The sequence below is a fragment of the Porites lutea genome, chromosome 12, assembly GCF_958299795.1.
Source record: "Porites lutea chromosome 12, jaPorLute2.1, whole genome shotgun sequence".
In the NCBI taxonomy this organism is placed as follows: Eukaryota; Metazoa; Cnidaria; class Anthozoa; order Scleractinia; family Poritidae; genus Porites; species Porites lutea.
The window spans coordinates 21420226-21443808 of record NC_133212.1 but is presented as its reverse complement, the minus strand read 5'-3'; the positions used below and the strand labels follow the sequence as shown (position 1 = coordinate 21443808).

General features: G+C 40.2%; 2 protein-coding genes across 2 annotated transcripts in view; both read right to left on the bottom strand.

Annotated features, from left to right (window-relative positions):
- Window positions 1-3083: 3083 nt before the first annotated feature.
- The window catches only part of LOC140954055 (uncharacterized), a 45626-nt gene continuing 25126 nt past the window's right edge, over window positions 3084-23583 (bottom strand). The window contains exons 14-29 of the mRNA XM_073403457.1: window positions 18589-18902; window positions 18284-18426; window positions 18036-18124; window positions 16231-16545; window positions 15230-15537; window positions 12143-12270; window positions 11878-11966; window positions 11162-11473; window positions 10485-10798; window positions 10180-10322; window positions 9928-10016; window positions 8107-8421; window positions 7549-7856; window positions 6997-7139; window positions 6085-6173; window positions 3084-3254 (exon numbers count right to left, since the gene is read on the bottom strand). Coding sequence (XP_073259558.1) covers window positions 3121-3254; window positions 6085-6173; window positions 6997-7139; window positions 7549-7856; window positions 8107-8421; window positions 9928-10016; window positions 10180-10322; window positions 10485-10798; window positions 11162-11473; window positions 11878-11966; window positions 12143-12270; window positions 15230-15537; window positions 16231-16545; window positions 18036-18124; window positions 18284-18426; window positions 18589-18902 — 3233 coding nt within the window. The 3' untranslated portion in view covers window positions 3084-3120. The remainder of the gene's footprint in view (window positions 3255-6084; window positions 6174-6996; window positions 7140-7548; window positions 7857-8106; window positions 8422-9927; window positions 10017-10179; window positions 10323-10484; window positions 10799-11161; window positions 11474-11877; window positions 11967-12142; window positions 12271-15229; window positions 15538-16230; window positions 16546-18035; window positions 18125-18283; window positions 18427-18588; window positions 18903-23583) is intronic.
- LOC140921785 (uncharacterized) lies at window positions 19149-21554 on the bottom strand. The gene is made up of 6 exons (XM_073371785.1): window positions 21357-21554; window positions 20907-21109; window positions 20375-20682; window positions 20008-20150; window positions 19753-19841; window positions 19149-19510 (listed from the first exon to the last, which is right to left on the bottom strand). Exons 2-6 carry the CDS (start codon window positions 21091-21093, stop codon window positions 19149-19151), a joined length of 1089 nt encoding a protein of 362 aa, XP_073227886.1. The 5' UTR covers window positions 21094-21109; window positions 21357-21554.

Genomic DNA, 23583 nt, shown 5'->3' with positions numbered 1-23583 from the left:
GATGACTTTCTTAGCTACCATTACTGATCATGGCCCACGGTCATCCTGTCTTGTAAAACTTGAGTATCATCAGGCGCTGCTGCAAGAGGCTAGAGACCAGAGGGGGAGAGTAGGATACTCAAGTGACAACGTTTAATACTGGGAGGCTCCGTCCCGAAGTCCAACCCTTACCCCTTTATATACCATCTTTGCAGAAAATATACCCCTTCCGTATCTACAATTTATTGACAAATGGTAACTCTTTCCAGGGGAGTAGCCAGGATTTTTCAAAGGCGGGGTCACAGACAGGGACACCATCCGGGGATCGCCGACTATGTATGGTTTATACCGCTGCTCTCCCTCGTGTATCAGCAGGCTCAGTCATATTATCGCAGCATGAAGGCCCATATTAACTAAAGACAAGAGCCGTTGACGAAAATACTTCACAAAAAAACAAATTTTAAAAAAGTGGGCTCTTCAACAATCGCTTTTACGGCTAAGATATTGTCATGGCGTTTTCGCCACCTGAATATTGTAGGTTGTTTTCTCAAAAGAAGGCCTACTAAGGGGGGGTCACGGGCACCCCAGGACCCCCCCTAGCTACGCCCCTGCTTTCATACCTGTATACCTAGTTAACAGAGTTAAGAATGTTGCATCCCTTTTAACTGCTGTAATGCACTGTCTTAAAAATAAGAATAAAACACAAAACCAGAAAGTTTTCTCCACTTGTTCATTCATAATATGCATCGGTTAGCCCTTTTGCTTTTTTTAGTGAACAATTCTTGCAAGGACCTCTTGGACAAATAGCAGCGAGGGAAAGCCGGATCTTGTCGTATATCAGGATCAGCAATATAAAATAACTCCTAAAATTGAAGGCAAGGCTGATCGGACAGCTAAGGTTTACAAACTTATTTTCCCAATATTTCGATTAGATAAAACTAGTCCTCATCCGGGACTAGAAAAGCTAAGTCACTTAGCTTTTCCAGCCAGCCCCTGGCAAGACTAGTTTTGTCTAGTCGAAATATTGAGCAAATAAATTTGTAAACGTTAGCTGTCCGATCAGCCTTGCCTTCAATTTTAGGTGGCTTATTTTACAGGGCTAAATGGCAGATTTTCATGACCTTTCATGCACTTCAACTGATGAGATCCCTCAGACCCTTTCACACACCTGAAGCATGAAAAAGCTTCCCCTTTCGCGGGGAGCCTCCTTACTCTCCTTGCTTAGGCCATTATGGGGAGCATCCCTCGGGGCTATAGGAGAAGAGAGAGCAAAAGGGGCAGCTACCCCAAACTCCTACGGATGGCCTGATAATCAGACGATGTCTTGTTCTAACTACTTCAGTAGTTTTGCCCAACCCACGTCATGTTTAACTTCATGAATCGTACAGAACGTTTTCACACGATCCGAGCTGCAAGCCGTTAAATTTCAGTAGAGAATTTCAAAATTCTCTACTGAAATTTAAAAAATGTAAAAAATCACGATGTTTGTGTCTTGGTGAAATCGTTTATTACTCGTATTTTCTTCCTTATCCGTTTTTAGATTCCTACAAATGTATGTTTCTTTTTTCCCACCTCAAGTAAACGTACAGTAAAATTTGTGTTCCAGTCATTATCTAAAAGGAGTTCCAACGTTCAGAAAAAACCGTAAATCGACTTTTTCCGAAGCGAGCAATTTTCTTCAGCAATAAAAAGCTATAATTAAATCAGTTTGTGTGAAACAAGGGAGTTCAGCAAGGTACACTATACCTAACATTAGACAGCATAACCTATATGTCTTTTGATTTATTTTCTTTGACCCGTTGCAGGAAAGCAGTAAATTAATGCATCATTGAAACTGAAAACTGACTTGCTAAAATTTACTACATCCTGGTGATTTAATTCAATCATTACGAGGTCAGGCCTTTAAAGGTTATTTTTGTGAAGGAAAAAATATTTGGTTTTTTTATATAAACACCCATGAGATACCAGATGAGCTTTCGCGCGAAAACATGATATCTTCACACGTAAAAATGTGAACATATCATTTTCACAAGTAAAAATATCACCGTTGCTATGGCTACATAATAAAGTAAGGGAGATAGTGACTCTAAGTTTGAAAGATTTATTAGCGTATACACTAACATTACGAAGAGAATGGACACTCATTCAGCAACTCGGTAGCACCAAACAGTCTTGGTCTTTTTTGAGATTTCCATTCATAGATCTTTCTCAATTCACAATCCACTGGGATATTGTTGAGGAGCCTCCCCTCCTTGTCCGATTTAGACTAATTAATTTTAATAAGTATAGTGTTAAAGTTGATACGAAACAAAAACGTCAACTTGAGCGGCCAACAGGAAACGCTTCACGAGTTATGTAGCCTGCGTAGCAAGCGTGTCCGTGCGGTTTCGGAGCAAAGAACGGGGAACGAGGGTCAAAGACAGCACGAAAAATGACGCGAATAAGAGAGAACCCGGCCAAACGAAAACTCTTGCCACGCAGGCTACGCACAACTCACTGGTAACGTTAGGCACTCTAGAAGCAGACTACCACACATGTTGAATAATTGCTATAATTACTGTTATAAGTAGAAAGCCTAAGAAGCAATAGGAGCCCATAACCCGGAGCGAGCAACTCACATGCTAGGCCCGTCAGGTCACGGCGTTTTTACGGACCAGTTTATTTTTAGACAATTTTAGGGCACATTTTCCCTGCACCATGTCTCTGTATGAGTGCATTCAAAGGACAAGATATCAAAAAGCAAATTAAACTAAACGTTATTAAAAGGAAAACATATCATTTAACGTCTAAAGATTTTGCCGATTGGTTTGTGATATTTAAAAGATATTCAAAATTCGCGCCAAAACCGTTCTAAAAACAAACTGGTCCGTGAAAACGCCGTGACGCGAGCGCATGGAAGTTGCTCGCTCCGGGTTATGGGTAGTCTACCAGTAGTCCCCCATTTTTCCTCAGAGATAGTAGAGCGAGCGAAACGCGAGCGCGCGTGAAAAACACCCCATCCGGGAAAAGGCGACACTCGCCGCGTGTCGCCTTTTCTCGCATGGGGTGATTTTCACGCGCGCTCGCGTTTCGCTCGCTCTACTATCCTTGAGGAAAAATGGGGGACTACTCGTAGTTTAGGTTATGGAGTCCTTGAAGCACTTATAACCGGACACACAGGAAGTGATGTGTTGAGCAAGTGACTGAAACTACAGACTTTTCTTCTCCTCGAGGTTTTCTTAGGACTCCACCTCTTGTTTCAACTGCCTTACCATCTTGGTTAATTCCTGAATAGTCTAAAAATGTATGTAATTAAAAAAAACAATAAAAAGGTAAAAAAGAAAAGGAAAAACTAATAATTCCTTAAAAAATCAAGTGGCAACGCTAGCTTACAATAGAGCAAGCAACACAAAACTTTATAATTCGTCTTTATTTTTTTGGAAAGTTACAAATCGTCGTCAACTCTCACACCAGGGGTCTTAAAGTTGGCAGTTCTGGAACAAGCTTTTGTATGTAAATATGATAGTTGTCAGAAATTGGTCGACATATCAACATTCGAAAAGTGGATAGATTTGTTTCGCAACCAGTCAAGTGCCTCATGGAATGCTAAGCTCACGTTTGTTGGCTTTTTCCTGTACAAAACGAAAAAAAGCCACGACTTTAAAGCAGGGAAAAAGGTTACTTCTTGCTTTAATCCAGTTGATCCCTGTCGCTGGTTCTGCATACAATTTTTTTGTATTTACATCGATTGCATCATACAAAATTACTCCGAGGAATTCCGAAGGTTGCGCGATAGCCTACAAAGATTCCTGAGGTTACACGAGAACTCTCGACGTTTGCCGAAGACGACCCAAATCCTTCCGAAAGTATATTTCCGAAGATACTACACGAAATATGATTCATCTCATATATTTCTATTAATGATTCTACGCGAGTCGAACAATTTTTCAATTTCTGAGACAAACGCAGAGTATCAATCGTTTTGTAGGGAGGCAGCGTGGCCGAGTGGTCAGCGCGTCGGACTCGCAATCCGGCGGTCCCGCTCTGGCCGCTTGCTGGATTTGCGCTCGGTCGTCCCGAGTTCAAATTCTCGGCCATGCTTGTATATAGCCAACTGGTTGCCTTCTGCCAGTTGGGGTTTTTAATCCTGTTATGTTGTATTTGAATTATTTGTTTCTAAATATTTGAGTGGAGTGCCTGTAAATTAGCTGACTAGCTAAGTGCACCATAAACATGGCTTTAACTTTTTTTTTTAACTTGCACCACTTCATGTGATTACCGTAAACTAAATGACCTAACTTATAAACGCCCAGTTCCAAACAAAAGCCTCTGATCTAATAAACGCCCTGTAAAACGCCCCCTCTATGCTGTGAAAATTGTATAAGACGCCCCTCTCTTATAAACGCCCCCTTGTCTAATAGACGTCCCTTATGACTGGAGAATTACTCCAAAATACTAGGAATTAGCAAAAAAGAGCAAATCATTCAATTCATTCAGTTACTTGCCTTATTAACAAGACTTTGCGTATTTCATCTTGTCTAAGGCCAAGTTTAAAGTACGGATAGACTAACGACGGCAACACAATAACCCTGGGCGAGGATTCTGACATCGATGTCGGGATTTGAAAGAGCGATTTGGATCTCTAGACGGTCTAGACGTACTAATTGACGGATCGCATATTCCGCTATTTTTTAACTCCCTTGATGTTTTCGCCGAAAGCATATTAGTTTTGTTGAGCTTGTTACAGTAATGAGAATAAACCCCTTTCTCTTTTAAACGCCCCCGCTTGGACTCCTAAAATTAATTAGACGCCCCGGGCCTTTATTAGGTCATTTACGGTACATTTTCCGCCCCGCCTCCAAAGCCAGGGAAAAACGCCCTGGGGACGAGGTTGCAATGGATGTAATAAAGTGGGTGACCTTTGCATCTAAGAAATTTATTTGTGACAAAATCTCCTTTACGTACGTACGTACGTCCACCCCTTTTTGCGGGCTTGAAATGTCACACTTACTAACTTGAAGTCCCGGGTATACATGTATATGTTGTGGTTCAGTTTTATACCTGGTATATCATACATTACCATACCCAAAAACAAAAGAAAGAAAGAATTTAAACCAAGGATAAAACTGAACCACGACATATACAATCTCTGTTAAACTTGATATTGTACATCCATGTTATGGTCATGTGACAGCTGTCAAAAAAGGTATACGCTGACCAGTGTCACATGACTGTATCGCGAACACAGGTGTACAACTAACTGAGGCGACGTATTTTTCAAATTTCTCCGCTGGCCAGTTTTTTGATTTTAATTGATTGTAAGTTCAGGTCAATTTTTTTTAGGAGGAATCAGATTGCTTCTAGCTCATGATGACAAATGTTGAATTACTGCAGAAAGACTTTTCTTAAAAGATGCCACGAGAGCTTCGCTTTTGCCCATGGTTAAATATATATAAAACTGGCAATTGAAACAATACCCATCATCACAGTACTTAATTTTACGTTACAAGACCCCTCTGACAGGCTGCTGTCCCCACTGGTGATGTGCTTCAGTCCCAAACCTTTTTAAGACAAGAGCATAGTTCAATGGTTCAGCCAAATCAATATAAAATCCTGTCCGCGATAGACTTAATATTTTTTGTTTTTACAAGACCGAGTGCGATAAATAATTTATAGGATTAATTTTCACCACATGCGAGTCAACCAACTAATAATGCATATGACTCCACTGGCAATGAGTTTGGGAATGGCACTTTTTTATTGTCATTTCCGTCAATTTCTTCAATTAACAGTAACAGCTTTTCTATCCCTATCCTCACAGTCCTACTTGAATAAATCCCTCTTAATCGGCAGCCCGAGGTTCTATATACGTAGTTATAACTCCTTTTCAAAGCCGTTTTCATTTCCTTTTCAAATGTATTGAAACTGTATAACTACACGTTAGCAAAAGAAAGAGACATCTCGCGGTGATCGCTGATAAACCCTGACTAAATCAATCTTCTTTTACTTGTAAATAATTGTGGCTTTAAAAACGCTGTCCGAAGTGAACACTCATTTCGTCCCTTAGACACCCAAGAGGTCTCCTTCATTTTAAACTCGGTTCTAAATGAAGTATTGGTTCGTTACCGTGTGAGGAAGATAACTCTAATGACCATTTATTTGCTCTGTAAGTGCTCGTAAATGATGTCACCACGCCAAACCTGTTGTAAACCTGCCTACGAAAAAGGAAATTATGGTTGCTACATGAATCGTCCAAGACCGACAAGACTAGAGGTACAGCTATAGCGTAACACTTATGTAAAAGTACTTCAGTAAAATTGTATCAACATTGCATTCTTACCAATAAACGTTGTTTACTTGTTTCAGAAGAAAAAGGATCCATCATCGAATGCACATGTCTTAACACTGCAGTCAATTTTCTCTATGATGATTTTCTTCTCTCTTTTTGTTCTCTTTTGTTTGTGTTTTCCTCATTTTTACAGGCAATATTGACTCTTTCGAGCATTTATTACTGTAAAAAACAAATGGACGCCAGTTTTTTTATCGCCTACGGCTCGAGGTTCCACAACACTTTGACAATGTTATGACTTCATTTTATCATCAATAAGGGGACAGACGACAAAAACTGGCTTCAATTTGTTAAACTGATGGCATGAAAAAATTGTGAATACCATCAGGTTTGATTGTTACAAGCCATCTTAATTTTCTGCTTAAATGATAAAAATTCTGAACTTATACACCTTCACACTTAGGTAGCTTAAGAAAACAGCCGACATTTGGCGACGCTACCACTGGTTTCCCGCCAAATCACGTCTAAGAAACGAGGGCAGAAATTCCATACTGATGACGCGTCACTATCCAGATCTGGGTAGTGCTTCTGATTGGTTGAATCAAATTTACCACGCTGCACGACCAATCAGAAGCACTACCCATATCTGGGTAGTGACGCGTCACCAGCATGGAATTTCTGCACTAGTTTCCTAGACGTCATTTGGCGGGGAAACCAGTGGTAGCGTCGCCAAATGTTAGGTTACTCACTTCAATAGCGCCACTGTATCTCCTCCACCCGAATCACTGCCCCATCCCACTTTCCACTCTGAATTACGCAAACCCTTTCGTTCAATTGCCTCCACTTGGTTCACGTCTCCACTAACAGAACTTTGATCCAAATAATAAGCAACCTACAAATAAAACACAAATCTTCGCCAACTTTTAATTTTCACTTTTCTTAAAGGATATAAACAAGGTCTTTTCTTAGCTTTTTTGCGATTCTCCAAATTTGGCATGTGTGCTGCAAGACTTGGCTAGGGGAAGCCGGACAAAAATTTTGGATTTCTTGTGAAATGTTTGTGATCCATGCAAAAACCCATCAAAAGTTCAACTCAGTTTTGTATCTTATAGCGAACACAAATTTAACTGTTCTGCGGTGTATCATGGACGAGCCCAAGTTGTTCAGAATTTAAATACCTCGGTATTAGAGGTACTTACCAAGTTCAAGCTCGAGTTCGAGTTTATTTATTAAGACAACATCAGTAATTTTAGACGGAATAATTTCGTTAATACTAGTTCCTTTCGCGAAAGAGTACTTACCAGTACTACGTTACTAATGGAAATGCCCGCGGGTAAATTGAGAATCCAGTTAACCGGTTCGTAGCTACCAAGGACGAGAACGATCGGTCTCTTTGACTTTCCGGGGCTGACGATATTCACAATAGCGTTTCCGGCAGTTGGTGGACGTCTGTTAATAACCTCATAAACAGACAGTACGTGGACCTCGTACTGCGTAGAACTGCTGTCAGGAGTGCAGCTGTAGGTGGTCTGGCGCTGTTGGTTGTTATACCTTGGTTTGGCAAGGGCTGTAGCAGAATTCACCTCGATTTTGCATCCATATACATCAGCTGAAGAAATGAAATAGTAACTCAGAGTGGCAGAGATGGTGATCGTTTTGGAAGTTGTGCAGACAGCCACTATTCACCTCGACTTCAAAGAATAATTGTTAGTAGTCATAGATAAGTGCAAAGCCTCTGCGTTAATCAAACAGGAGCCATTCTTATAACACACCTATTAACTTAGTAATGCAATTTTTACTGACACATGTACCCGATATCTGAGGTTTTAGCTTTTCGTTATCATAACGAAACAACTTACGCAAGCAAGTGTCATAGTTGTAACCTTGACCAGTGCAGACGCAATAACCGTCTTTGCAGACAGCCTTCATTTTGGAATATTGGCCAGTACAATAGAATGAGTTCTGCCATTTATAACACTTTTGCCTGTGTGGATTGGGTGTAGGTGATGGTGAGGTGCTGTATGTAGGTACAGGTGTGGAAACTGGTGTCCCGGCAACTGTTGGAGCTGGTGTGATGGTGGCAGCAGAGCTGGGAGTTGGTGTACCGGCAGCTGTTGGAGTTTGTGTGATGGCGGCAACAGCTGAGCTGCTACTGAGGTTTCCATACCCTGAACCTGCTCAAGAGAAATGCGAAAAATAGTCTGGTAAAATCTAAAATTGATAGAAAGTATGATGTTAACCTGGACAAGAGGACTTTCAAACATGATACTTGTAATTTTCTTTACAACCACACTAATCAATTTAGCCAGGAAAATAGATATACTATCTAAACAGATCGCAAGTACGTTCAAGTAGCTATAAAAAGTGCCAACGAGGCGAATTCGTTTATCTTTTGTGGAATGTGCCTATTCAGATCATCTTTCATAATTTTAGAGGTTTAAAATAGATTCCGCTATAGAAAAGGATGGCACCCAACTTCGAAACAACAACTTTGGCACATTCTAGGCTTTCACTTTTATTAAACAATAACACCATGGCTTAAGCTTTGTTGGTAAATATGAGCAAGTTAGTACTTATGTTTCATGGAAAATTCCATTGTATCAAAGCTATAAACGTTAGAAAGAAAAATATAGTTCAAATGAGGCCTTTGACTGCTGAAATTAAAAATAATGATTAAATTCCGAGCAACAGCGTCATCAGGAATAAGAAAAGTATTTTGCGTGGTATACATAAGAAAAAAGTTGGTGTAAACTAAAATGTGTGAAAAGCGCGCAAGAATGGGGCGGAATGTATTAGAGGTATAAAAATATAAACTTGAATAAAATACAAAGATCTAATGAGCGAGTGTCACAGGACAAAGAGTCTCTTAAAGGCATAATGATAGTCTGAAAAACAAAAGGTCCGCAAATTCGTTGCATTCCTCACGGGAGTTTTGGGCTCTCTCAATGTAAATCGAGCGGCAAAAAAACACGCTGGTTGACAAAATCTCTCGAAAAACACAAATAAATTTAAAAAAAAAAGGTCCGCACATACGTTGCATTCCTCGCGGGAGGTGAGGACTAGCTCAATGTCAATCGACCTGCGAAGAACACGCTGGTTCTGATATAAGTTTTGAGAATATAACCCTATGCCTTGATCAACTACCGCTTAAAATTCAGTTCACAAAGGAAAAGAGAACACTGAAAACCCTGGTTCTGAGTCGAGAAGCGGACACGCTACCTCAATATAAATCGAGCTGCAAAGAACAAGCTAGTTCTGACAAAAATTTGAGCGTAAAACCCTGTTTCTTGATCAGCTGCTGCTTTAAACACAATTCATAAAGCAAACCAGAGCACTAATTGCCCTTTCAAACTAGAAATCGTATTAAAGCTTGCTCACCAGTTAGGTCCTCTTGAACAGACAACGAACAGCTGCACACTAAATCACCCAATCTTGAACCGCGAGTTGTAAATACAAGACCATGACGTCACTACCCAAATATGGGGTCTTACTTACACCCAGATATGGTCAAAAATGCAAATTTTAGAGGGTTACAGAGAATTTGAGAGTTTTTGCCTACATTGCGCGGCGTTATAATTCTGCCGCCGAGTCAACCTCGCTTCTTAGCTCGGTTGCCTCTTTGGCAAAAAACATTACTGTTATGTCGGTTGGTAAGATGGTAAAACGTTAGGTAAACGTACCGTTTGAGGAGCGTATCACCAGTGACCATTCATTCGCTCTGTAAGTACCTGTAAATGACGTCACCACACCAAATCTGTTGTACACTTTTCTATGATAAAAGGCAAAATGTAAGTTGGTATCTTAAAAAACAATATAAAACTGTCTTATATCAAAATTATCAAGATCTGAACAGATTTGAGGATGCATGGATATTTTTCTATCAGAAATGTGAAATAACCTTAAGTAACTTTGCTGTTCAGTAAGTGACTTACTTTAGAAGCCCCACTGTGTCTCCTCCCCCCGAATCACTGCCATAGCCCCTTGGCCACTCTGAATTGCGGTAACTCTTTCGTTCAATTGCTTGCACTTGCTTCACATCTCCACTAACAGAACTTTCATCCAAATAATAAGAAACCTACAAATAAAACACAACTCTCCCTCACCAACATTTCTTTTCTTGTTTGAAAGACAAGATGATTATTTCATGGTTTTATTTTGAAAGTATAATAAAGACTAGTCTAGCTCTGAGTGGAATGATTTTTTCCTTTTTACGTTCATGGTGTGCGAATGTACTTACCAATATTACTTTACTGATGGAAATACCAACGGGCAAATGAAGAACCCAGTTAACAGGTTCGTAGCTACCAAGGACGAGTACAATAGGTCTGTTTGACTTTCCACGACTGACGATATTCACATCAGCATTTTCACCTACTGGAGGACGTCGGTGGATAGCCTCAGCTTCGTAAACAGACAATATGTGGACCTCGTATTGGGTGGAACTGCTGCCAGGGGTGCAGCTGTAGGTGGTCGGCCTCTGTTGGTTGTTATACCGTGCTTTGGCAAGAGCTGTAGCAGAATTCACCTCAATTTTACATCCATATCCATCAGCTGAAGAAATGAAAAAATAACTCAGAGTGACAGAGATGGAGATGGTTTGGGGGGTTGTGCAGACAGCGCGTGATTTATTCAGTCAATTGGAGTTTGCCTATATAAAGTGTGTGTGTCTTTGGGAAACATCTAGGAAGAGCAAGTCCTAACCAACACTCTTGAGAACCCCCTTAGCTTCCAAGCAGTAGACCCCTCTATATAAAAAATATGCTTAACATTGGTCATAGATAAGTGCAAATCCTCTGTGTTAATCAAACATGAGCCATTCTTATAACACCAATTAACTTAGCAATGCAATTTTTACTGACACATCTATCCGATATCTGAGGTTTTAGCTTTCGTTAACATAACGAGACAACGTACGTAAGCAAGTGTCATAATTGTAGCCTTGACCAGTGCAGACGCAATATCCGTCTTTGCAAACAGCCTTCCTTCTGGTATATTGGCCAGTACAATAGAATGAGTTCTGCCATTTATAACACTTTTGCCTGTGTGGATTGGGTGTAGGTGATAGTGAGGTGCTGTATGTAGGTACAGGTGTGGAAGCTGGCGTCCCGGCAGCTGTTGGAGTTGGTGTGATGGTGGCAGCAGACCTGGGAGTTGGTGTACCGGCAGCTGTTGGAGTTTCTGTGATGGCGGCAACAGAGCTGCTACTGAGGTTTCCATACCCTGAACCTGCGCAAGATAAATGCCATCAATGGTCTAGCGAAATCTAAAATTGATTGAAATTATAGTGTAACCTTGCACAAGAAGTGTTTCCAAAGATTCTTTGCGACCACAATAATCAGGTTAAGTAGGAAAATGGTACTGAATCTGAACAAACCGCCAGTAGGTTCAAGTAGTTATGGAAAACATTACTTAAGTAGGTTGAGGATGATCGCCCTGGTGAACGTAGTCCGGAATAGGACTGTTGTTCACAGTGACAATAACAGCAGTCCTATTCAGGACTACGTTCACCCGAAGTTCAGCTGGACGATCACGCTCAACCTACTTGTAAAATGACTCCTGGGTTCAAACCTTTCGCAAAAACATCACTGTTATTTCGGTTGTAAAGAAGATACAACGCTATTTATACGTACCGCTTGAGGAACGTATCACCAGTGACCATTCATCTGCTATGTAAGTACCTGTAAATGACGTCACCACACCGAATCTGTTGTACACTTTTCTATAAAAATAAAGGCAAAATGTTAGTTGATATCCAAAATGAACAATGAACAATAAAAGACTGTCGTATATCAAAATTATCAAGATCTCAGCAGACTTGAGGTTGCTTGGATTTTTTTTTTCTTTAAGAAATGTGGAATTCCTTCAAATAACTTCGCAGTTTAGTTAGTTACTTACTTTAGAAGCTCCACTGTATTTCCTCCCCCCGAATCACTGCCATATCCATAATGGTAACTCTTTCGTTCAATTGCTTTCACTTGGTTTACGTCTCCACTGACGGAGCTTTTATCCAAATAATAGGAAACCTGCAAATAAAACCAACTCTCCATTATCAACATTTCGATCAGTCCTGTCTTGTTTGAAAGATTATTTCTTTATTTTACCATAAAATGATAGCATCACGGAATATTTTGGAATTTTGGTTAACATAAATAATGTATCTTTCCCTTGAAATGGTACCTTCTAATCCATAAAAACCATCAAAACATCTGTCTTTTGTCATTGTTTACACATTTACATAGTTCTTAAGAGTGTCATGATCGCAGACATTGCACACTTTCTAATAATAGACCTTGTCACGGTTTTCGACGCCATCTTGAAGAGTAGGCAAACGTGTGAGAAATTACAGTGTTTGTATGAGAATCTAATGTCGAATAATTTCCGTAAAACGGCTGTTCTGAACAAAATATCAATTGTAAACTTAAGCTACAAAGCAAGGGATTGTCCTACAAAAATTGGGGGGCGAACCTGTGCCTAAATTTCTCCAGAGGCTTGCTTTAGATTTTCGATATATTTGTCTGTAATTTTCGCGGGACTTTCTTACGGACAAATGTATAGAAAATTTTAAAAAGTGGTTCTAGGCCTTCTAGTGCCTGGAACGCCCTCAGATTTTTTCAGGAGAATCCTTAGGAGTGAAGCTTTAGTTTACAAATCATATTTTTTTCAGAACAGCCGTTCTACGGAAATTGCTCGACATTAGATTCTCATACAATCACTGTAATTTCTCATGGGTTTGCCTACTCGTCAAGATGGCGTCGAAAACCGTGACAAGGTCTATTATAGTCCATTTTACAGTTACAGGTGGAAACGAGGCTGGAGTTGACCATGTTTGATACAACCCTTCCCGCTTTAGAGTGGTTTTCGTTTGAGTGTCGTAAAACCAAAACCAAAGTAATTACTCTGGCCAATCACATAGGACACAGAAAATACATCGAACCAATCAAAACTCGAAGTAATTACATGCGGCTGACGCAAAGCGCGGGAAAATGCATGCGAGCGCGTCACAATTGGCTTTGGTTTTACTTCTGATTGGATGAAAAGGTGACGCGAATCTTTTAAGCCAATCACATCGTGTAGAAAGTGCAAAACCAATTACTTTTCGACACTCAAATGAAAACCGCTCTATTATGTAAATCATGTTGTTCTTATGGTAAGTAGTATTTTTTGGGCATAACTTCCATATGAAAAGGACAGAGGTCAAAACAAGGTCAACCTCGGCCACGTTCACACCTTACAGCGGGTAGAATTTTCGACCGATTGAAGAATTTTAACAGAAACTTTGTTCACACGGATTTCGCGCTCATCACACGGAACTGTCGAACCAGCTTGAATTTTAACTTCTGTCACAATCTCGGCCCCAGAGCTCTTGTGCGCATGGCTTTTGTCAGAGGTTTTACCATCTGCTCATGCGCAGAGCGATGCCTAAGCAAATTCAAAGTGGTGTCTCCCAGCTGAGTGACCATGATCCATGCAACTTCGCCTTATAAACCGTTCAAAAATTTAGCCGGTCACTGTGTTAACACCTCGCCGTTCAAATTTTCGACCGTACCGGTAAAAAATTTGACCTCGATTTTTGCGTTCAAATATTCGTACGGTTAGAGTGGTTCCGTGTGAACGGAACATCTAAACGTACGAATTTTCGACCGGTACCGTCTGAATGTTGCCTCAAGCTCACATTCACTCAAAGGCTAGCATACTAAGCTCACAACTGTAAAATGGTCTATTCAGCAAAAATTGCTCAGTTTTCATATGCCTCGGCTATACATTTATTTTAAGTAAACAAAATATTGACTAGACGTTGTGTTATATAAACTAAGGAGTAAAAAGTTTAAAATCCTGGCCCAAGACTATCGCCTGTCACTCAGGCTACCCAATGTGGAATACATCATGTCAATCAGGGGTAAAAAGACTTTGTAAAAATTACATTGCCCAATCGACTATGAGAACAGCAACATTGCCTACCCTATACCATAATTAATTGCAGTGACTTGTCACTGAGCAACTGAAGAATGATTTTTTAAAAAATATAATTCCTGCTGTGCGAATACAACAACAACAAACAAATTTATTCACACTTACTTAATTTATTATGACGGAGGAAGATTAGGGAGAGTAAAAATAGTAACCCTAAGGGTAGGTGCTAGGGCGAAAGAAGGAAGGGGGAGGGGGAGGGGAGAAAAAAAATACGCCCTTCTCTCTTCTCGCCCCCTACCCCGCTCCTTTTGACTCACCCCATTTTGTCCCCTCTTTTCGAGTTTCAACATGGCGCTTTTGCGAGCAAAACATTCGCGCGGCCGAAGAAAACGCCTGCACTGCAGGCTACGAGACAGAGGAAGGAAAAAGACATATTTTCCTCGTCTATAAAAATGAACTAGACAACAATTACGGTACAATAAATTAAAGATCATAAGTGAAATAGAAATGAATAAACCGGCAACAGTAGTAATAACAAGGGAGACTAAGATGAAAGCGAAGTAACTTGCGATGAAGTAGAGAACAACTTTATAAGACGGGGGATCTAATCATAACCGTCTTCTGAATGGAAGAATTTCCAAGTAAATCCTTAACTTTTTTTCTCAATCTTTTTCTTCTTTAAACGCGGCAGGATTAGCTAAGTCGATAGAGCGCTTCACTGCAGAACGACAGGTCGCGGGTTTGATTCCCGGTGTTGGACCGATACTGAGGATCTTAAAATAAATGAGTAATGAAGGCACTGTCTTTTCCACGCAAACGGCAAGTCCTTCGCGTAGCTCAAATGACCACAAAAAATGACAGCCCCGTCTCCACTAAGAGACGTAAAAATAGTGTCCCCTGCATAAGTACTTTCCTGGTAAATAAATGGACACTCAATTAGAGCGCGTTTTTTTCCGAAAATGGGATCGCTTGAGCATTTTTATTGACTAAGGGGTACGGTTCAAACTTTGATCCCAATTGTTGAAAAGGTTAAGTATTTTTTTTGCGTCCTAGACAACTAAACATACGTACCAATACTACTTTACTGATGGAAATACCAACGGGCAAATGAAGAATCCAGTTAACAGATTCGTAGCTTGCAAGTACGAGTACAATAGGTCTGTTTGACTTTCCACGACTGACGATATTCACATTTGCGTTACCGGCTGTTGGAGGACGCCTGTTAATAACCTCGTACACAGACAGTACATGGACCTCGTACTGTGTGGAACTGCTGCTAGGCGTGCAACTATAAGTAGAATAGCCCTGTTGTTGTTGGTTGTTTGGTTTGGCGAGAGCTGTAGCAGAATTCACCTCTATTTTACATCCATATGCATCAGCTGAAGAAATGAAAAAGTTCCCAGAGTAATAATCAGCATAAATAGAACAAAAAGACCACAATCAGAGATGCAGAGATGGAGTTGATGTTTGGGATTGCTGCATCACTCGTGGTACTGACGTGACTAACCAATTCTTCTTCTTTTAATAAACCCTTCCACGGTTTTTCCAACTTTTACCTTGGACCAGTTAGCGAAAATCTTTAAATACGGCTAAAAAGAACGCCTTAAAAATAATGAAGATGCCAATTTTGAACGTGATTTGTTGAACATTAACGAGGATAATACTGCGCAAAGTGGCCGAATTTTACAGACGTTTGGACGTTGGAGGCAAGTACAAACCTTGTAAAATTTCGCGATTTTCTCGCGAATTTCTCGCAATATCTTTGCTTGCTTTAACGTATTAACTTTAAATTCGGTAAGTTTCCCAATCTTAAGGCCCTTTTTCCAACAGTGTTCACACCTCATACTCTTAGAAAAAGATCAGGGACGTCCTAAACAGCACAGTATGAAACCTCCTTAAAAATATAGGCTCTATTTTCTAGAAACGTTATTTTGAGTCAACATAATAAAAGGCTAAATCGGGCTGTGGAATGCGGTTATATCTTTGTCTTGGCACCTTTGTACGTCTTCTGTCGGCATCTGAGTGTCAGCTTACTCTACCTGATCTATGGAAATCACAAGAAAACAACTTACGCAAGCAAGTGTCATAGTTGTAGCCTTGACCAGTGCAGACGCAATATCCGTCTTTGCAAACAGCCTTCCTTCTGGTATATTGGCCAGTACAATAGAATGAGTTCTGCCATTTATAACACTTTTGCCTGTGTGGATTGGGTGTAGGTGATGGTGAGGTGCTGTATGTAGGTACAGGTGTGGAAGCTGGTGTCCCGGCAACTGTTGGAGTTGGTGTGATGGTGGCAGCAGAGCTGGGAGTTGGTGTCCCGGCAGCTGTTGGAGTTTCTGTGATGGCGGCAACAGCTGAGCTGCTACTGAGGTTTCCATACCCTGAACCTGCTCAAGAGAAATGCGAAAATAGTCTGGTAAAATCTAAAATTGATAGAAAGTATGATGTTAACCTGGACAAGAGGACTTTCAAACATGATACTTGTAATTTTCTTTACAACCACACTAATCAATTTAACCAGGAAAATAGTACTATCTAAACAGACCGCAAGTAGGTTCAAGTAGCTATGACTAGGGGTACCTTCCGGCAAGTGCCAACGAGGAGAATTCGCTTATCTTTTGTGGAATGTGCCTATTCAGATCTTCTTTCATAATTTTAGAGGTTTAAAATGGATTCCGCTATAGAAAAGGATGGCACCCGACTTCAAAACAACAACTTTGGCACATTCTAGGCTTTCACTTTTATTAAACAATAACAACATGGCTTAAAGCTTTGTTGGTAAATATGAGCAAGTTAGTACTTATGTTTCATGGAAAATTCCATTGTATCAAAGCTATAAACGTTAGAAAGAAAAATATAGTTCAAATGAGGCCTTTGACTGCTGAAATTAAAAATAATGATTAAATTCCGAGCAACAGCGTCATCAGAGATAAGAAAAATATTTTGCGTGGTAATATACAGAAGAAAAAAGTTGGTGTAAACTAAAATGTGTGAAAAGCGCGCAAGAATGGGGCGGAATGTATTAGAGGTATAAAAATATAAACTTAAATAAAATACAAAGATCTAATGAGCAAGTGTCACAGTCTGAAAAACAAAAGGTCCGCAAATTCGTTGCATTCCTCACGGGAGTTTTGGGCTGTCTCAATGTAAATCGAGCAGCAAAAAAACATGCTGGTTGACAAAATCTCTCGAAAAACATAAATAAATTTAAAAAAAAGGTCCGCGAATACGTTGCATTCCTCGCGGGAGGTGAGGACTGGCTCAATGTAAATCGACCCGCGAAGAACACGCTGGTTCTGATATAAGTTTTGAGAATATAACCTTATGCCTTGATCAACTACCGCTTAAAATTCAGTTCAAAAAGGGAAAGAGAACACTGAAAACCCTGGTTCTGAGTCGAGAAGCGAACACGCTACCTCAATACAAATCGAGCTGCAAAGAACAAGCTAGTTCTGACAAAAATTTGAGCGTAAAACCCTGTTCCTTGATCAGCTGCTGCTTTAAACACAATTCATAAAGCAAACCAGAGCACTAATTGCCCTTTCAAACTAGAAATCGTATTAAAGCTTGCTCACCAGTTAGGTCCTCTTGAACAGACAACGAACAGCTGCCCACTTAATCACCCAACCTTGAACCACGAGTTTTAAATACAACACCATGACGTTACTACCCAAATATGGGGTCTTACTTACACCCAAATATGGTCAACAATGAAAATTTTAGAGGGTTACGCAGAATTTGAGAGTTTTTGCCTACATTGCGCGGCGTTATAATTCTGCCGCCGAGTCAACCTCTCTTCTTAGCTCGGTTGCCTCTTTGGCAAAAAACATTACTGTTATGTCGGTTGGTAAGATGGTAAAACGTTAGGTAAACGTACCGTTTGAGGAGCGTATCACCAGTGACCATTCATTCGCTCTGTAAGTACCTGTAAATGACGTCACCACACCAAATCTGTTGTACACTTTTCTATGATAAAAGGCAAAATGTAAGTTGGTATCTTAAACAACAATATAAAACTGTCTTATATCAAAATTATCAAGATCTGAACAGATTTGAGGATGCATGGATATTTTTCTATAAGAAATGTGGAATAACCTTAACTTTGCTGTTCAGTAAGTGACTTACTTTAGAAGCCCAACTGTATTTCCTCCCCCCGAATCACTGCCGTAGCCCCTTGGCCACTCTGAATTGCGGTATCTCTTTCGTTCAATTGCTTGCACTTGCTTCACATCTCCACTAACAGAACTTTCATCCAAATAATAAGAAACCTACAAATAAAACACAACTCTCCCTCACCAACATTTCTTTTCTTGTTTGAAAGACAAGATGATTATTTCATGGTTTTATTTTGAAAGTATAATAACGACTAGTCTAGCTCTGAGTGGAATGATTTTTTCCTTTTTACGTTCATGGTGTGCGAATGTACTTACCAATATAACTTTACTGATGGAAATACCAGAGGGTAAATTGAGAATCCAGTTAACAGGTTCGTAGCTTGCAAGTACGAGTACAATAGGTCTGTTTGGCTTTCCCCGACTGACGATATTCACATTAGCATTTTCACCTACTGGAGGACGCCTGTGGATAGCCTCAGCCTCGTACACAGACAATATGTGGACCTCGTACTGCGTGGAACTGCTGCCAGGGGTGCAGCTGTAGGTGGTCTGGCGCTGCTGGTTGTTATACCGTGTTTTGGCAAAGGCTGTAGCAGAATTCACCTCGATTTTGCATCCATATGCATCAGCTAAAGAAATGAAAAAATAACTCAGAGTGACAGAGATGGAGATGGTTTTGGGGGTTGTGTAGACATCGCGCGATTTATTCAGTCAATTACAGTTTGCCTTTATAAAGTGAGTGTGTCTTTGGGAAACATCTAGGAAGAGCAAGTCCTAAACAACACTCTTGAGAACCCCCTTCCAAGCAATAGACCCCTCTATATAAAAACTATACTTAAAAGTAGTCATAGATAAAAGCAAAGCCTCTGTGTTAATCAAACGGGAGCCATTCTTATAACACCTATTACCTTAGCAATGCAATTTTCACTGACATATCTATCCCATACCTGAGGTTTTAGCTTTTCGTTATCATAACGAGACCACTTACGCAAGCAGGTGTCATAGTTGTAGCCTTGACCAGTGCAGACGCAATATCCGTCTTTGCAAACAGTGTTCATCTTATAAGAGCCAGGACAATAGCTTACGTTGAACAAACACTTTTGCCTGTGTGGATTGGGTGTAGGTGATGGTGAGGTGGTGTATGTAGGTATAGGTGTGGAAGCTGGTGTCCCGACAGCTGTTGGAGTTGGGGTGATGGCCGCAGTAGAGCTGCTACCAAGGTTTCCATACCCAGAACCTGAACAAGAAAAATGCGAACCGGTAAAATCTAGAATTGATAGAAATTATAGAGTAAACTTGGACAAAAAGACTTTCCAAAGATGACGCTAGTAATTTTCGTTACAATTATATTAATCATTTTAACCAGGAAAATGGTACGTACTATCTAAACAGACTGCATGTAGGTTCAAGTAGCTATATGAAAAAGCATTACTGTTATTTAGGTTGTGAGGAAGCCGATAAATCATTATGTATACGTACCGCTCGAAGATCGTATCACCAGTGACCATTCATTCGCTCTGTAAGTGCCGGTAAATGACGTCACCACACCAAATCTATTGTATACTTCTCTATAATAAAAGGCAAAATGTAAGTTGATATCTTAAACAACAATATAAAACAGTCTTATATCAAAATTATCAAGATCTGAACAGACTCAATGATGCATGGATATTTTTCTATAAGAAATGCGGAATAACCTTGAATAACTTTAATGCTGTTCAGTTACTGACTTACTTTAGAAGCCCAACTGTATTTCCTCCTCCCGAATCACTGCCATAGCCCCTTGGCCACTCTGAATTGCGGTAACTCTTTCGTTCAATTGCTTGCACTTGGTTCAGATCTCCACTAACAGAACTTTTATTCAAATAATAAGCAACCTACAAATCAAACACAACTCTTGCTCATTAAACATTTCTTTTCTTGTTTGAAAGACAAGATCGATAATTATTTCTACGTTTTATTCTGAAAGTATAATAACATAACATTTTCAAAAAGCATACCCTAAAATTGACATGTGGTAAAAAAAAAATGTCGTAACGACAGGTCTCTGAGTAGAATGACTTTTTTTCTTTTTCAGTTCATGATGTGCGAATATACTTACCAATACAATTTTACTGATGGAAATACCAGCGGGTAAATGAAGAATCCAGTTAACAGGTTCGTAGCTTGCAAGTACGAGTACAATAGGTCTGTTTGACTTTCCTCGACTGACGATATTCACATTTGCGTTACCGGCTGTTGGAGGACGCCTGTTAATAACCTCGTACACAGACAGTACATGGACCTCGTGCTGTGTGGAACTGCTGCTAGGCGTGCAACTATAAGTAGAATAGCCCAGTTGTTGTTGGTTGTTTGGTTTGGCAAGGGCTGTAGCAGAATTCACCTCGATTTTACATCCATATGCATCCGCTGAAGAAATGAAATAGTTACTAGAAATTAGCATCAGTTGAATAACACAACAAGTTGAGGGGGCTGGGTTGGAGAATTAAAGGAGTGTGTGTGTGTTAAGCGAATTACATTTAAGTTTTATTACTTAAAACACATTTCGTAGTATGTTAACGGTTGTGATCTGTTCTAGATTTATGCATTTGATTGTATTGATTTGTCTGTACAACTGTAACAAAACTACTTACGCAAGCAAGTATTATAATCGTAGTCTTGACTATTACAGACGCAGTAACCATCTTTGCAGACAGCCCCCATTCTATACGAACCAGAGCAGTAGTTTCCCAAACATCTCTGCCGCTGTCCAGAAACATTATTTAAGTAGGAGCTGATCAAGGTAAGCAAAATAGCTAACGCAAAGAAATTGGTGTTCATGATCCTCAGCTGTTTACTGCGAAGACAAAAAGTTTTTTAAGGTTAAGAAGTTTGTGAAACTCTTCCTAGCAAGAATCTTTCATTAAAATTGGGAAATTTCCGGGATTATATCACACCTAATAAATACCTGTCTGCCTCTGATGAATGAACATCAGCGCTACTACATGTAATTCTAACACCTAATGTCTTAAAGGGGGATTTAGGAAAGAGTAAACTACTAATGAATCAAAGCTGTCGTTGGACTGCTACAATCGAGTTCTTACCGGCGAATCAGGTCAGGAAAAGCTGAGGCGTTGTTTCTTTTGTAGTCTTTGTATCTCGGTGCTTATCAGTTGAATTCCCTAACAATCCTAAACAAGAACTTACTACACTCTAAAAGGACTTTGGTTTTCCCGCTATACTAACAACAGTACATTTGCATAAATCATGATAAATCGCATGTACAGAAAATTTACGAACTTACAATATTGTGTACCATACACACAGGATGACCGAATGCGACCCCTCTTCTCAATAGATAGACTACTAAATATTACTTGGAGGTTCTTATCTAGATTGAAGGGTTATTTATCATTACCGCATTTACAGGAGAAAGGAAATATCTCGAATTAATTAATCGTTGACAGTGGCATTGTTCCTTATATGACATTCTTAAATATAAAGGATTTCGTTTATCGTTTGTCTCAGTTTGTCACTTAGATATTGATCGCGACGCCTCGACCGCGATAGTGTAAAATTTACTGAGTACTGTAGGACTATTTGTATCACCTTGCTCATGGTTGGTTGGTTTCGATCCAAAGCATGGTTGGCATTATCAGAGGAGGAAACTGAGGAAACTTACTCGCGGGTTTTTACTGTATTCGCAGGGCCTCGCTACCACTTTGTGTCAGACAGACTCCGGTATTGCACTGATTCCCCTTTCCAGGTGCCCAAGTTTTCCCGTTCGCTTTGTCTGGTACATATACCGAGAAATAAGTAGTTTCGTGCCAGTTTCGTTCATAAGGAAATATTTTGGACAGTTTTTATAGGCTCATTTACGTGTTTGAGAAACTGTCAACTTGAATCCGACGTTGGCCGTTTGCCGTAAACGTGAGTCTAAATCTCTCTGTTCGCTTGATAAATGGTTCATTGCTTACTTAAAGACCGTAATAAATGGCTGTTACTCTTTGTACATTGAATGTTACGAGGAATTCCTGAGTTACAGTTCGGTTAAAGGGGTCAAATCAAATGCAAGTCCGTTAAATAAGACTTCAGAGATTTGTTTAGTTGAAAGGTGGACTAAACCGAGACGCCACACTTACCTCGTTAGTGTGGGTAATCTAATCTCTGGCCCCAATTCTCTGTGACACTGAAGACTCGCGTTGTAGAAATAAACGTATTTAATGCCTATAAAATCCTAGAATGTGTAACAATCAACCGAAAAGATCTCAGTTACTCCGTACGTGCTCTAGAAAACCTATCCTACTTATCACATGATTCGAAATTCGATAGTTCAATCACTTAGCAACATGAAAAATAAAAGTAACGATTTCTTAAGCTGTAAAACAACACGTCACGCAGTCAAAACATTTCTTACACACTCCCCCTATTAAAGTTCGAAAACACTTTAATATAGCTAATTATTGGTACTCAATTGATCTCACTGTTCATTGTATCCTCTAAATCAGAAAGAATAATTGCGAAATAAAATGCTAACTCGTTCGATTATAAATGCATAAAATAGTCCCGATATTGAGTTCATTAGCGTGACGAACTGTCACACAATGTTCTTTGCAACTTCATCTACAGGAAGTTCGGCGTCGGTACTTCAGTCCTCCTCGTTCTCGTTCGCCATTATTCCTACCAAACGATCCGCCGCTGCGCGCCTTGCTTCTCGCCCCGCCCTGACCACCGGTCGCTGCTGTTGAACATCGCCGCTCGGTCCGTCGTTACCATCAGAGGTACTGGAGTCATTACCTACGCCACCGATTTCCAAATCGCACACCAACTGTTGGGGCCTCTCGATGACGTACCCACTGCCAGTTAGGATCTTGTATCCTCTGGTGACTCCATCCTTTCCAACGATTGGGTTAATGATACGGCCAACTTTCCAGTTTGCTTTGTTCTTCGTCGTGTCTTTTATCAATACCAGTGAACCCTTTTCCATACAAGTCGTACCATGTCGCGCTTCGGGCCGAGAGTTAAAACGCTCCTGCAAGGCGTGAAGGTACTCATTTAGCCAACGTTTACGGACGTTATCTCGGCAAGTCTTCAAATATCTTAGTCGTCTGGTCATCTCTTCCCTGTCGCTCATCTCATCGCGATTTTCTTCAAGGTAAGGTGCTGGTTGCCCACGCAACAGTAGATTTGGTGTGATCACCGGTGTTTCAAATTCTTCTCCCATGTAGCAAAGTGGTCGGTTGTTCAGGAATGATTCCACGTCCAACAAAACCTCCTCAAGCTCTTCAAATCTCAACAAAGCTTGTCCAATTGCTTTAGAAAGAGCGTTCT